Source organism: Triticum aestivum, chromosome 7D (genome assembly GCF_018294505.1).
Source record: "Triticum aestivum cultivar Chinese Spring chromosome 7D, IWGSC CS RefSeq v2.1, whole genome shotgun sequence".
In the NCBI taxonomy this organism is placed as follows: Eukaryota; Viridiplantae; Streptophyta; class Magnoliopsida; order Poales; family Poaceae; genus Triticum; species Triticum aestivum.
In genome coordinates, this window is record NC_057814.1 from 20,205,709 (window position 1) to 20,218,986 (window position 13,278).

At 40.0% G+C, this 13,278-nt stretch overlaps 1 protein-coding gene across 1 annotated transcript; it reads right to left on the bottom strand.

Moving 5' to 3' along the window:
• Positions 1-371: 371 nt before the first annotated feature.
• On the bottom strand, positions 372-2,724 carry LOC123170646 (anthranilate O-methyltransferase 1-like). Its single transcript, XM_044588471.1, has 5 exons — positions 2,635-2,724; positions 2,096-2,503; positions 1,653-1,925; positions 1,203-1,575; positions 372-508 (listed from the first exon to the last, which is right to left on the bottom strand). The coding sequence occupies exons 1-5, from the start codon at positions 2,707-2,709 to the stop codon at positions 372-374; spliced, it is 1,266 nt and encodes a 421-aa protein (XP_044444406.1). The 5' UTR covers positions 2,710-2,724.
• Positions 2,725-13,278: the final 10,554 nt, after the last annotated feature.

Here is a 13,278-nt window from a genome sequence, read left to right on the forward strand (position 1 = left end):
GAGAGGCAAATAGAATAACATAATATGTTACCATCACATAACACTTCCCGTTGCAAGATGAGTCTATAAAGTAATAAATGAATACGTATATATTACCACACTTATGACACTAGTAACATAGACTAGTAACATATGCATGTTACTAGTCTAAGTTATTCTCCACTATCACTAGCCTAATGGGTCGTTCGTCTCACCCAGGCCCCTATGCACTTGTTCAAAGCGGTGCAACACATGACTTTGCGTTGGACTTGCATGCACTACTGATGGGTTATATTTTCCACTTTGGTTATGTGCATTTTATTTGTGCAAAGGCTAGGTATGTGCTCATTTCTATTTGTATCCACTTGATGCTGATCAATAAAAAGCACCCTTTAAACAAATATATCTTCAATGCACCCAAAGAAGGGGCCATATACTCGGCAGAGCCCCGTTGGTTGGACGCTGGTGATCCCACTGGAATCACTCATGACTGAAGCCCACCATTTCTGTAGTGCATTATGGCTGCCGCCTGGGCATAAAGACAGAACAGCAGCAAGTGGCAACATGCTGTAACCCAAAAGGTGATATTGTGGCACATCACCCACATGACATGCACACAATATTTATCCAATACCAATAGTGCAAAGAGTGGAATAGTATATATGTAAAGACATCCCGCAGTGGCTCATTCGTGTAGGATTATATATTTTTAAAATTTTGCATTGCAGGATTACAATTGTTTAAAAAAATTGAATCATTTAGACCTCGTGAAAATATGCAAATTTTTGAGATTTTTTAAAATTCTTTCGAATTTCAATATATTAAAATTCAATAAATTCAACAAACTTAAATTAAGTTTGAAATTTATTTGGAATTAGTTTGAATCTAGCTTCATAATTTGGGGTTAAAAATATTTGGTATGCACTGAAATTTCAGGAATTCATCAAAATTTCACTTAAGTTTGAACCTTAGGAGAAGAACCTTACGTCAAACCCTTGGTCACTGGTTCAGTGTGTGCCCTCAATAAACTTTACTTGGGGTTTGATCAACAAATTACTGGTAAACCGCAATACACATCATAATTTGACGAACTTATACTATTATATCCAGCTGTACTGGAAAGAACTCCGAGTATTAATGTGCAACAATTACATGACATAACCCATGACTCATGAAGATACTTTTTGAGGCTGCTGATAAACACATAAATTGCAAGAACACACATCGTCTATGCCTCATCTTTTTTTTTAACGATAGAGTAATGACAGAGTACTTGGTCTTCTCTTTGTCAAGGTGTAACGCGACGTTATAAGCAAACTTATTGAAGAGCTCATCGAGCACGGATTCACCAAAATGGCTTGTAAACAGGGGCTCCATCACTGCTCTTAAGCACATGGCGATGTTTATGCCACTTTGGATGCTGTCGTGCACATCATTGCCCTCCGAGTCGTCATAAGGATCCCAGTTAGTCTCGAACAGTTTGATGTGACTAATATCAAACTGCTGGCTCCGCTCAACCACTGCCTTAACTTCATCCATTGATGGCCCGTACAAAGGTAGATTAAAGGAGTCCAGCTTTTCTTTCTCCACGAGCCCCTGTTGTGATCAGTGTGCTTTAATCAAAATTTAGTTTCCGCAAATAATTATTAGAAGTATGATATATCCTTGTGTACCTCTTCAACAAGAGATTGTACAGAAAGTGAAAGTAACCCGTATAGACGGTTGAGACTTGCGCTGTAGACATCATCGTGTTTCCTCCCAAGAAATGTGAGAACCATTTGTCCATCGGCAACTAGTTCTTCATATCGCAGCTGGAGGAACAACAACATGTCCTTCTGAAACTGCTCTTGGTACATTTTCACCACAAAGGGTGGGGTAGTCACTGCAATGCTGATGCTTCCTTCATTCAGATATGGTCTTTTATTGCCCTCTAATCCATCGGGAAGCTGTGTATAACATGTAGCGTTTATTTTTCAGAGATTCTAATGTAAATTGACATTGTTTTGGGATGTCTACTTAGCTCCATGAATTCATCAATTTACAGTATTAAATAGACCGATGTGGATGATTAAAATTAAAATTATGCAAGTAAGCTGTGTCTGGTTGGTGCTAGTACCCGAGAACGCCACTGCAGGCAATATGATGAGTGAAAGAGATGAACACTCCCGTGAGGCAAGAGTCTTCTATAGTAGGAGCTGGGCAACCCAGCGATGTAGAAAGCAGGTATTGGCCCTCCCTTGTGATCCACATCAATGGAGTTCTTGAATCGTTGAAGTGATTGGAAGACATGGTTGAAGTCGTTGCCTGGTAAATCGTTGAGAAAGAACTGAAGCTCAGTGGGATGGCCACTGAATTTCTCAAGGTGGTAGCTGACCGCTTTGATCACATTGGAGACAAAGAAGAGTGTGTTGTCACTTGAAGAGCAGCCTAAGTCAACAATCGTCATTGTGGGATGGAGTAGAGCCACACACATTTCCATCACAATCTTCTGGAGAACTGGCTTAGTCTCAACCAGAGCTTTTTCCTAAGATAAATGGAAGGGAATCTTTATAAACTACTGCAGTAAAATCTACCAAGCAAATTCAGAGTAGATCAGCAGGTATGTCAAGGTTGTAAGCAATACCAATTGTGGATGCTAGAAGGATTGTATCGAACCTGAAGCCTTGAGTTTTTGAAGTAGCTGGTCTCTTCTTCTCCTATGGTCATATGGAGGTCATGTTCCATCTTCATGGCTACTAAGAAGTAAGAACTCTAGGCAGAAGTTGGTTTTGCTGCGTTGCACACGAGAGAATTGAAGAATACACGGGTGAGTGCCATATAACCCTGTTAAATATGTAGGGAGAGCAGGAGCGATTTTTGCTGAAGGTCCCTCTTTCTTCAGTATTTCACATTGATCATTCTACTTCCTTGCATTACATGCCTATGCATACAGTTGTTAGGGCGTCCCCAAGGGCCATCACCCATTTTCCTGCGACGTCTGTGTGGATCACATTTTTCCATATAGGAATTTCTGGACAAATGTACCATGGTACCCAAGCGGGGATACACCATTTGTCCACCTCGAATTTCCATGCATGTCATCGAACAAGTGGTGTGCGGAGCTGCGACAGCGGCCTGGAGAAGCTGCGGGACACATCCACATCAACCAGGATGAGAAATTGTCTCCAAGCCAGCGGGAGGGTGGAGGCTGGTCGAGCAGGTGGAGACGGCTTCGGTGGGCCAACTGGTGCAAGCGCGGAGGCTCGGTACTGACAGTCTGACACGATACAGCAGCATGGTGAACACGAGGACCGAGCTCATGGTGTAGAGGACCAGCCTGAGCTCGCACCCAGCGAGGCAAAGGAGAGCTCCAGCTATGGCTCCAAGTAGGTCTGCGGTGAATCTGGGTGCCGAGGAGGAGACGGGGGCAAGGAGTATGGAAAAGTGGACTTGGGCGGGCTCAGGATAGGCTTGAGTAGTCCACCGTTGAGCTGGTCGTGTCCGCCCTCAGACCATAGTTTTAAGGACGCGTCTAGCGGGTGGCTGGGTGCCCGCTAGCGCTCCTAGGCGGCCGGCTGCTTTTTTGCCCTGTGGCTAAAAAAACACTGCTAATTAATCATTTTCTATGTGGTTTTTTCTCACACGATGGATGTTTGCATGCCACTGCATTAATATTCCTCATGTTCGTTCTTTGTGCTTTAATTTTTGGTTTTCGAAATTATAAAAAACATATCTTCTAAACTGCGTGTCGAATTCAGATCCGTTTTCACCGTTGATACCCTCGCGACGTGCTCTTCAAAAGTAGATCCCGCATGGGGATGTTTCGACAAACTATTCTTCCTGCTAACTAAACAACAATGTGTGTGCAACTAGACTACATTTCCGCGCCAATTGAGCATATATGTGTAACTAGTCCTGCCAACTAAATATCAATGTGTGTGCAACTAGACTTCATTGCCGCGTCGATTGCGTATATGTGTGTGTGCAACTAGTGTCCTGTCAACTAAACATCAATGTGTGTGCAACTAGACTACATTACAAGCCAACTGAGCATATGTCTGTGCAACTAGTCTTCCTGCCAACTAAACATCAATGTGTGTGCAACTAGACTACATTTCAAGCCAACTAAACATCAATTTATGTGCAACTAGACTACATTACAAGTATGGAGGATGGTTGCACATCTACGACTAGGTAGTTGGCCACGGCAGTAGACTAGTTGCAAATCAGGTTGTCATGGTTGCTACGTTGCAACCTCATAGGAAGTTGGATTATGCAGCTCTAAAATTTTGTTTTGAAAAAAGTTGCACCATGTAGTACTAAAGTTGCACAACACAGTACTAAAGTTGCACCATATAGCTCCAAAGTTGGCATCAAAAAAATTTCATCGAAACATACCGATGCGGGATATAGTTTTAAAAATCTCGACGTGAGGAGTCCAAAAGTGAAAACGGATATGAATTCCGATGCAAGGTTTGAAAGATATGACTTTTTTAATTTTTCTGAAAGGTAGTTAAATCAGTCACATGCGGAGAGAAAGAATGGACATCACATACTACTTTTCCTTCTAATTATATTCCCTGAGCCACTATTTTAAAGAGCAAGGTCCAAAACCAGTGCATATGATTCAGCCCAGATGGCACCTGGACTATGTTCGCGCGGAATCGAGTGGCCAGGAGCCGGCCGCTCGGTTCGCCCAAACAGTGCATATGCACTTTTTAGATTTTAGGTAGTTTTAAAATTCGGACAAGACTGGTGGTTCGACCAGAAGAAACGAGAACCGGAAGCTTGCCCAGTTTTCAAATCAAAAAAATATTGAAAAAAGGTGTATCAACAAGGAATCGAACACCTAACGTTAAGGCAAGGCATGCCAAAGGCCCAATATACAACTAGTCTAATAAGGAGTACTCCCTCTGTAAAGATTTAGCGTTCTAAAAGTCTTATATTTCTTTACAGAGGTAGTAACACTTTAAGGCTTATTAATGATTTAAATTAAATATTATGTGTATTCGCGAATCAACCTGTGGTTGAGTTGGTTAGGTGGACGGTGGTATCCCCAACCCACCAGGGTTCATATCCTGATGCTCGCATTATTTCTGGATTTATTTCAGGATTTCTGCGCGATGCGTTTCAGTGAGAGGAGACGTTCCCGTCGACGACTAGGCGCTTACGGTGACTTCGTAAATCTCAAGATGATATGCCCGCTCGGTCTTTCGGAGGTGCTCATAGGGGTAGGATGTGCGTGTGTGCGTTCATAGGGATGAATGTATGCGCGTGTATATGAGCACTTGTGTCTGTACTGATACTCAAAAAAAATATTATGTGTATTCATTTGATGTTGGATCAAAAAAATTGAATATTCACCATAATATTTTGGTTTAGTTTGGTTGCCGGTTTGGTTTTTTACACTATGGTGCGAACAGAGCTGGCTAAATGGGCTCTATTTTGCGGGACAACACATTAGCACGTGTGCCCGGACTAAATTGGTCGTTCCTGTCCCATGCTAGTCAGCCAAGGTCAGGACTGTTGCCGGCACAACGCGGGACCTCCTATACGCCGCATATTGCGGCAAATGGAGCGCGCGCCGCACAGGGGAATCGACGACTGGGCCGGCCCAGTACAACCGAAGTTGAACGCAATACAACACGACGCAAAAAACCCGAGAAAAAGAGGCACCTCTGGGACTCGAAGACGCGATCAGGCACTTTTACCTGCATCCAGCTAGCCACTAGACCTCACGACAGTACTTAACTATTGCTTAGAACACACGTTTAAGAACAGACAATGCAGTCGGATGATCTCAAAAAAAGACAATGGAAGCAGATTTGAAACATTTATTCATTTTTTTCACTATTTCTTGGAAATTATGAACAATTTCTAGATTCCTATTTTTTGCAAACGAAAATATTTATTTTCAACTTGACCAAAATTTATAACTTTTGGAAATATTTCAAAAAACGTAAAGCAACCGTGAACAATTTTAGAAGTCCTGCACATTATTTACAGACGGCGAACACTTTTGACAATTGCGAACAATTTTTCAAAACATGAACAAATTTAGAAACACCAAACACTTTTTTAGGAAAAAGGAAAAAAAGATAACACGAACAAAAAATTAAAAACATGAACAATTTATGAAATCCGGACATTTTTCAAAAAACAAATTAAGTTTTTGAATATACGAGCATTTTGTAAATTATGAAAATTCTTCTGAAAACATGAACATTTTTCTGTAATTTGTGAACAGTTTTGGAAAATGGGAATATTTTTTGAATCCCGAACACTTTTTCAAATGGAAAAGGGAACATTTTTGAAATTCTGAACAAATTATTGAAACCATGAACTTTTTTGAATTTGTGAACAAAATTTGAAAAACAGGAACACTTTTTTGAAAATTCTGAGCAAATTTTTTGAAACCGGGAACTTTTTTTGAATTTTAAGGTTTGTTTTGAAAAACGGAAATATTTTTTGAATTTGTAAACAAAATCTGAAAAATAAGAACATTTTTTGAAATTCGGAAAAAGATTGCAAATAAACTTGAAAAAGAAACATAAAAAAGAAAAGAAAACGAAAAAGAAGAGAAATAGAAAAAAGGAAAACGAAAAAGAAACTGAAAAAGAAAAAGCCGGTTCAGGAACCTTCTAGAAGGTTCCCAAAACCAGAAAAAAAAACTGCTGGAAACATCATAGAAGGTTCCCAAAAAACCGGTGTCTGCTGAAACACTAAAACAGGCCGGCCCACTCGGCCGCTCGCTCGCACCTCCCCTGTGCGAAGCGACGAGTAGGATTTTCCGCACAACGCGGTCCTTTTCCCTGATTGTTTTTAACAGGTTATTAGGCAAAAAGCACGCGGGCCAGTTGAAACATGATGTCATGCCGGGCCGGCTCCTTTAGTTAATGGGTCGTGCGCATCCTTGAAGACGAGGCCCGCATGCCGGCACGGCACGGCCTACTTATAAATGGGCCTCTACGTGTCATGCCGTGCTAGGCCTGCCTACAGGTGTGTCAGACCGTGTCTGGGCCGACCGGTTGGCCACCTCTGAGTACAAATGAGATAGCCATATGATTGGATAAATAAATGGAAAATGATTTGGGAACTATATGCCCAATTCTCCTAGTAGACAAATTCAGGGAGTAGGGGGTGGGGGGCTTTGTGCATGGTTAAACTTTTTTGCAGAAACATCTCATGTCGTCCTACAGATGTATAGAAGTATGTACCCTTTCATCTTGCACGGCTCCTAAGTGATAAAAGAAAGAAGAACTCGTCTTCTCTCTTTTTTGATTACCTTCCTCGCGTATGTATAGGACCGAATCCATTCTTTTTTGAAATCGACTGAAGATCGAGGTTTTTCTTCTTACTAACTTTGTCAAAGAGGCTAAAAAACAATAAATGACCAACGAAACTTCGAGTGAGTAGGATAAGGAGGAGTAGAGCCTAGGGGAACCTGTGGCTGGATTGAATCCTTCGCGATGGAAATGCCCTCGCCTACTTGACTAAACTAAGGACCTCCAAGGCGGCTACCAAGCTCGTAAGCAAGCGGTTTGTTAATGATACTTAATGAAAAAGAGATTGGGGTTGATGATACAAGAGGGAAGTTTTGTAAAAGCAACAGGAAGAATTGCTCAGATACCCGTGAGTGAGGCTTACTTGGGTCGTGTTGTAAAAGGGAATTACACTTACTTGTTTTCTAGTACAAGTCTCTACCGGTTTTGCTATGACTTTTTACTACCGACCAACCGTTACACAGGCTTTTTCCTCGGTTCAATACATAATGACCGAGGCCAACTTTGGTTGGTTAATCCGATCAGTTCATCGATGGTCAGCAAGTATGATGGTTTTCGCCCTCCCTCTCTATCTATCCAAGAGATGGAAGGGTAGAGCTTTTTTCTGGTTTTTTCATCTTTACATCAAAGAGTTGAACAATGAAGATAGATGGCGAGTGCCTGATCGATTTGATCAGGCCTTGTAGGAACAAGGTTCAAATCGTTCGTTCGTTAGAAAACCCTTTCCGTAACACTTAGCCCTATCGGGTATTTTAGTTATAGGTTCTGTAGGAACTAGACGATCCTATTTGGTCAAACACCTAACGAAAAATTGTGATTTTCCTTACATTAAGGTACAAGGGCTTCTTATTCCACAAAAACAAAAGCACCTTTTCATTCTTTCATATAATAGGGATTTTTACTTGGAAAAGACAATGTTCCATAGTAAAGGATTCGGGTCCATAACCCGAAATAATCTATAGAATCAAAATAGAATTAGTCCCGTCTCATTATGAACCGAAAGGGGCTGGTATTTATCCAAAAAATGTCTAGATAACCTTCCCACAAGATTCGGGAGCAGTAATTTAATCGTTCAATTTTTTTTCTTGTTTTATTATTTTTTAGTAGTCTTATAGTAGTCTTAGATTTTTCATTTTGATGAGCCTCGCTTTGAGGCATTCATGGAATAATCCATTTTCATGGACCTAAGTCACCTATTGCGCCTAACCTAAGTATAGTGCCAGTGGTCGGAAAGGAGAAGTTCATTCCTGTAGAGAAGAGAGGGGATCCTATTTCCTTTCCCCCATCTTTCGTTTCCAAGTTTTCAATGCCTTTTTCTTATAGTATACAAAATCGGATTCTGGATTGCTCTTCATTTCGTTCAATTTTATCCCCTTGCTTTTCAACATATATATATTAACCAGCCTTGTTTACCTATTTCTTCTACAATTCACATGACTCATTGAAACCAACTTTCTCCTTCCTACATTTTATCTCTTCTTCTGAGTCTTCCTCTAAAGTACCATATTTTTCCTCTGCGCTTTCCCCGGGGCTGCCATATTCGTCTTCTGAGTCTTCCTCTAGAGTTCCATATTCGCCCTCTTGGGTCTGGTAGATAAAGGAGCTTCAAAGCCATAGCCATCCTCATGGCCTTTTCACTATACAGCCGTTGCACTTTTTTTATTAAATGAAATAGTTCATTTTCTCGCTCTTAACTCGAAAGTACTAACTATATAGGGGCACGGGAACTTTGCTAACTTCCCTTCTCTACCCGTATCTTGTTCGATACTAGTTACAAACTATTTTGTTACTGAGAAAGTGAATGTAGTTAGAGGATATAACTGTGGATGTAAAAATCTATCAGGTGTATAAGTGCAGAAACAGTCTTATTCTTTGTTCCTTTTTTTAAAAGACAAGTGGCACATCTGAAAGGCTCGAAAGCACTCGCGTTCCATGACACAGAAATAATTAATAGATGTTAAAACAGTACTATCGATATCCTCCCATAACAATATGAGCTCAGTGAGTCGTTGCATTCAACGCAAGGTAAATTCAGGACATTAAAACTGGACATCATAGAAGTTTTCTCATGCATCAAAATTCCAAAGCTACCTGATTTTGATTCATGGTGTTTATATTGTTGGATACTGAAAGAATAAAAATATGTGCATAAAAAGTTTTATTGTTTGCTAGTATTTTTTATACACACTTTTTTGCAGCTTTCAAACTAATGTAAGTTTAAATAGAAATTTATCGATAAACACATCTAATGTATAATGCAACAACAGATCAGGGAACTCTAGTCATGTATCCCACAAAAAACAATAAGTTACACATTACTATATGTCAATGTCCTGTGAACTGAGAGGTCCGAATGTTTAAACAATAATTTTGGGTTTTCACGTTAAGCTAGTAATCCATCTGGTTGGTTGAACCATACTTCGTGTCACCACGTGTTACTCTTCCATACTCTGCATTTCGTGCTTGATTTACAGCTGCGTCACAGCTGAAAATTTCATCCTTGTCTGGATCACATGAGATTATTCAGGATTACACAGGCACAATAGCGTTAGACTCATACATGAGTAAAACGTCTTTGGTGTTACCCGGGTGATGAAATCTACAGGTGATTTGTCTTGAAGATTGAAGCACACCGATTTGGCAACACGCTGTTGTGTTGTTTCTGGCCAGAAAGTATAAAGAATGACGACTTGTTCGGTTCTGGCTAGCTTCACCATTTTTCTATGGAATATGCCTCTATATATGCCTCCAACTCGAATTTCCAATACATCTCATTCCCTGCTAGTTCATGCTATGTGGCTGCCCTTGCAATTGACCCTGCTTGTCGTTGTTGCTCTCCTTCCACGGTTTGGCATTCTCCTCTAACACTCCTACGGACTATATGTGATCCCACTACACGGGTAATAAGCTAGTTATTTATAGGAGGCCAGCTAGTGACCAACGATATGTGTGGCATGTACATATATAATCATTGCTTCACCAAACATCACATGCCAACTTGTTTGGTCATTTATTTCTACTACGAGTGGTATAGTGGTAAACATTTGTAACACTCGTGGCATATCTAAATAGGAGCAACCCTAAAGGGGATGTTGATTCTAAACCATGAAAAAAAACATTCTGAACTCAAGTTATTATATTGTTGTAGTGCTACCTCTACTTTTGGTGCTACCGATACACCACGACAACCGTAAAAAACACCTTTTTTGTATGCACATCTGAGGTGCCAAGTGCAGAACAAAGAGCATACCACTAAAGTCCATGCCAAAGACACGACCTTCAAAGGTCACACTTTTATTGACTGCTCCATCACAAGGACAGGGCCTCTACCATGAGTAACTACTGAAATAACAAAATTAAACAAACTGCGGGATCCATTGGTGACAGGGACAGTGATGGATTCAAGGGGAGACGAGGGGTGTGAGAGGGGGATACACCGTCCAACGATTTTGTCCCCCCTTATTAGCAATTAATTATTGCCTAATTAGGCAGCTCTTCATGACTATTTCGCCCCCCCCCCCCCCCCACACACACATACCCAACAGAGAAAAACATATGTATTAAGCATAGAAGAACCCATTAGAAGATAAAAATGTACATACCCAATAAAACATATCAATTAAGCATAGAAACACACTACATTACGAAATAAAAATCTTGTCACACAATAAACCATCTAAATTACGAAATTTGAGTTTGTTTCTTTACTTTTATGTTTCAATAAAAGAAAGAAAAATAAATGAAAATGATCATATGCTAATCTTATGGTAAGTAATGACATCACATAAGGAAAAGTATAAGTGGTAAAATTTGTTGGAGATTGACAAACATAGCATTGGTCAATGATGCAATTCATGAAATAATTAATAAGGGAAGAAAAGATTCACATGCAAATACACTATCTTTTACATCTTTTATGATTGTGAGCCCCCATTAAATATTATATGCCAAAATTATTGACGTTGGACAAGGAAGACAACGTAATGACTTATGTTTGTTCATATTCTCATAGAAGTTATATTGTCTTAGATCCTTCAATATTGCTCAATATCTTTGCAAGCAAAAAATTCCGCACTAAGTAGAGATACTACTTGTGCATCCAAAAACCTTAAACCCAAACTCATGCCTTGAGAGTCCACTATACCTACCTATGGATTGAGTAAGATCCTTCAAGTAAGTTGTCATCAGTGCAATAAGGCAATAAAAATTGCTTCTAAATGTGTTGTATCTTTTAGTGTAAGAGAAAATTGAGCGTTGTATGAACTTGTGATGGCAAAATAATAAAAGCGACGGACTGCATAATAAAGTTTGCCATCATAAGGGGTAATATAACATGATGTTCTTTTGCATTAAGAGATTTGGGATACAAACAAATAAGCGCATGACAACCCCTGCTTCCCTCTGCGAAGGGCTTATCTTTTACTTTTGTGTATTTACTTTTATGCAAGAGTGAAAGTATTCCTCTCTATTCCTTTTTATTTTCTCTTTTTGTAAGCATCATGTGGTGAGGAAAGATCTACGCACATATATCCAGTTGGATATGAGTGGGCATGAGTTATTATTGGTGACATCACCCTTGAGGTTAGTACATTGGGAGGCGAAACTATAAGCCCCTATCTTTCTATGTGTCCGGTTGAAACTTTTTTATCATGGGTATGTTGTGAGTGTTAGGAATCATAGAAGATTATATGATAGTTGAGTATGTGGACTTGCCTAAAGGCTCCGACACGTGACCCTTCCTGAAAATATGACGAACTGTAGTTGCAAAAGTTGACTCAGAACGTCGTTTGTTGGTTTTCAATAGAGTTTTTATGCTTTATACTTCGATGTGTGATGAATTGTTACTTGTTCATGAGAAGTTATATGATAAAAGTTGTATGATAAAGCTTTATGATTAATTTCCTTGCTATTATATTAATAATCATGATGCTTGTAAGTTCGTATTTTGTTTTTATCGACACATCTGTCTCTAAGCATGTGGGCATGATTTTTTATTTCGGTTTTTCGCTTGAGGACAAGCGAGGTCTAAGCTTGGGGGAGTTGATACGTCCATTTTGCATCGTGTTTTTCTACTGATATTTATAATGTTTTTATATATAATAATGCTTTTGGGAGTAATTCTAATGCCTTTTCTCTCATAATATGCAAGGTTTACACAAAGAGGGAGAATACCGGCATCTGGAATTCTAGACCTGAAAAAGCTACGTTAGAATTACCTATTTTGCACATCTCCAAATAAGCTGAAAATTTACGGAGAATTGTTTTGCAATATATGAATAATATTGGAGCAAATAACTACAAGAGAGGCCCCACCAGGTGGGCACAACCCACCTGGGCGCGCCCTCCGGTGCCCATCTTCTGGTATATAAGTAATTTTGACCTAGAAAAAGTAAGAGGAGGACTTTCGGGACGAAGCGCCGCCGTCTCGAGGCGGAACTTGGGCAGGAGCACCTTTTCTCTCCGGTGCAGCGATTCCGCCGGGGGAACTTCCCTCCCAGAGGGGGAAATCATCGTCCTCGTCATCACCAAAAACTCTCCCATCTTTGGGAGGTCCATCTCCATCAACATCTTCAACAACACCATCTGCTCTCAAACCCTTGTTCATCTCTTGTGTTCAATCTTTGTAGTGAAACCTTAGATTTGTGCTTGTGGGTGACTAGTAGATTACATCTTGTAGTTGATTACTATATGGTTTATTTGGTGGAATATTATATGTTCAGATCCATTATGCTATTAAATATCCCTCTGATCTTGAGCATGATTATTATTTTTGAGTAGTTACTTTTGTTCTTGAGGTCACGGGAGAAGTCATGTTGCAAGTAATCATGTGAACTTGATATGTGTTAGATATTTTGATGATATGTATGTTGTAATTCCCTTAGTGGTGTCATGTGAACGTCGACTACATGGCACTTCACCATATTTGGGCCTAAGGGAATGCATTGTGGAGTAGTTATTAGATGATGGGTTGCTAGAGTGATGGAAGCTTAAACCCTAGTTTATGTGCTACTTCGTAAGGGAACGATTTGGATCCAAA

What these genes read in the sequence shown, in the direction of transcription:
- LOC123170646 (XM_044588471.1), bottom strand. Translation starts at nt 2,709, where the DNA reads ATGAAGATGGAACATGACCTCCATATGACCATAGGAGAAGAAGAGACC. An exon ending in TACAATCTCTTGTTGAAGAG is followed by an intron (nt 1,576 to 1,652) that starts GTACACAAGGAT and finishes TGATCACAACAG; the next exon opens with GGGCTCGTGGAGAAAGAAAA. An exon ending in AAAGATGAGGCATAGACGAT is followed by an intron (nt 509 to 1,202) that starts GTGTGTTCTTGC and finishes CTTTATGCCCAG; the next exon opens with GCGGCAGCCATAATGCACTA.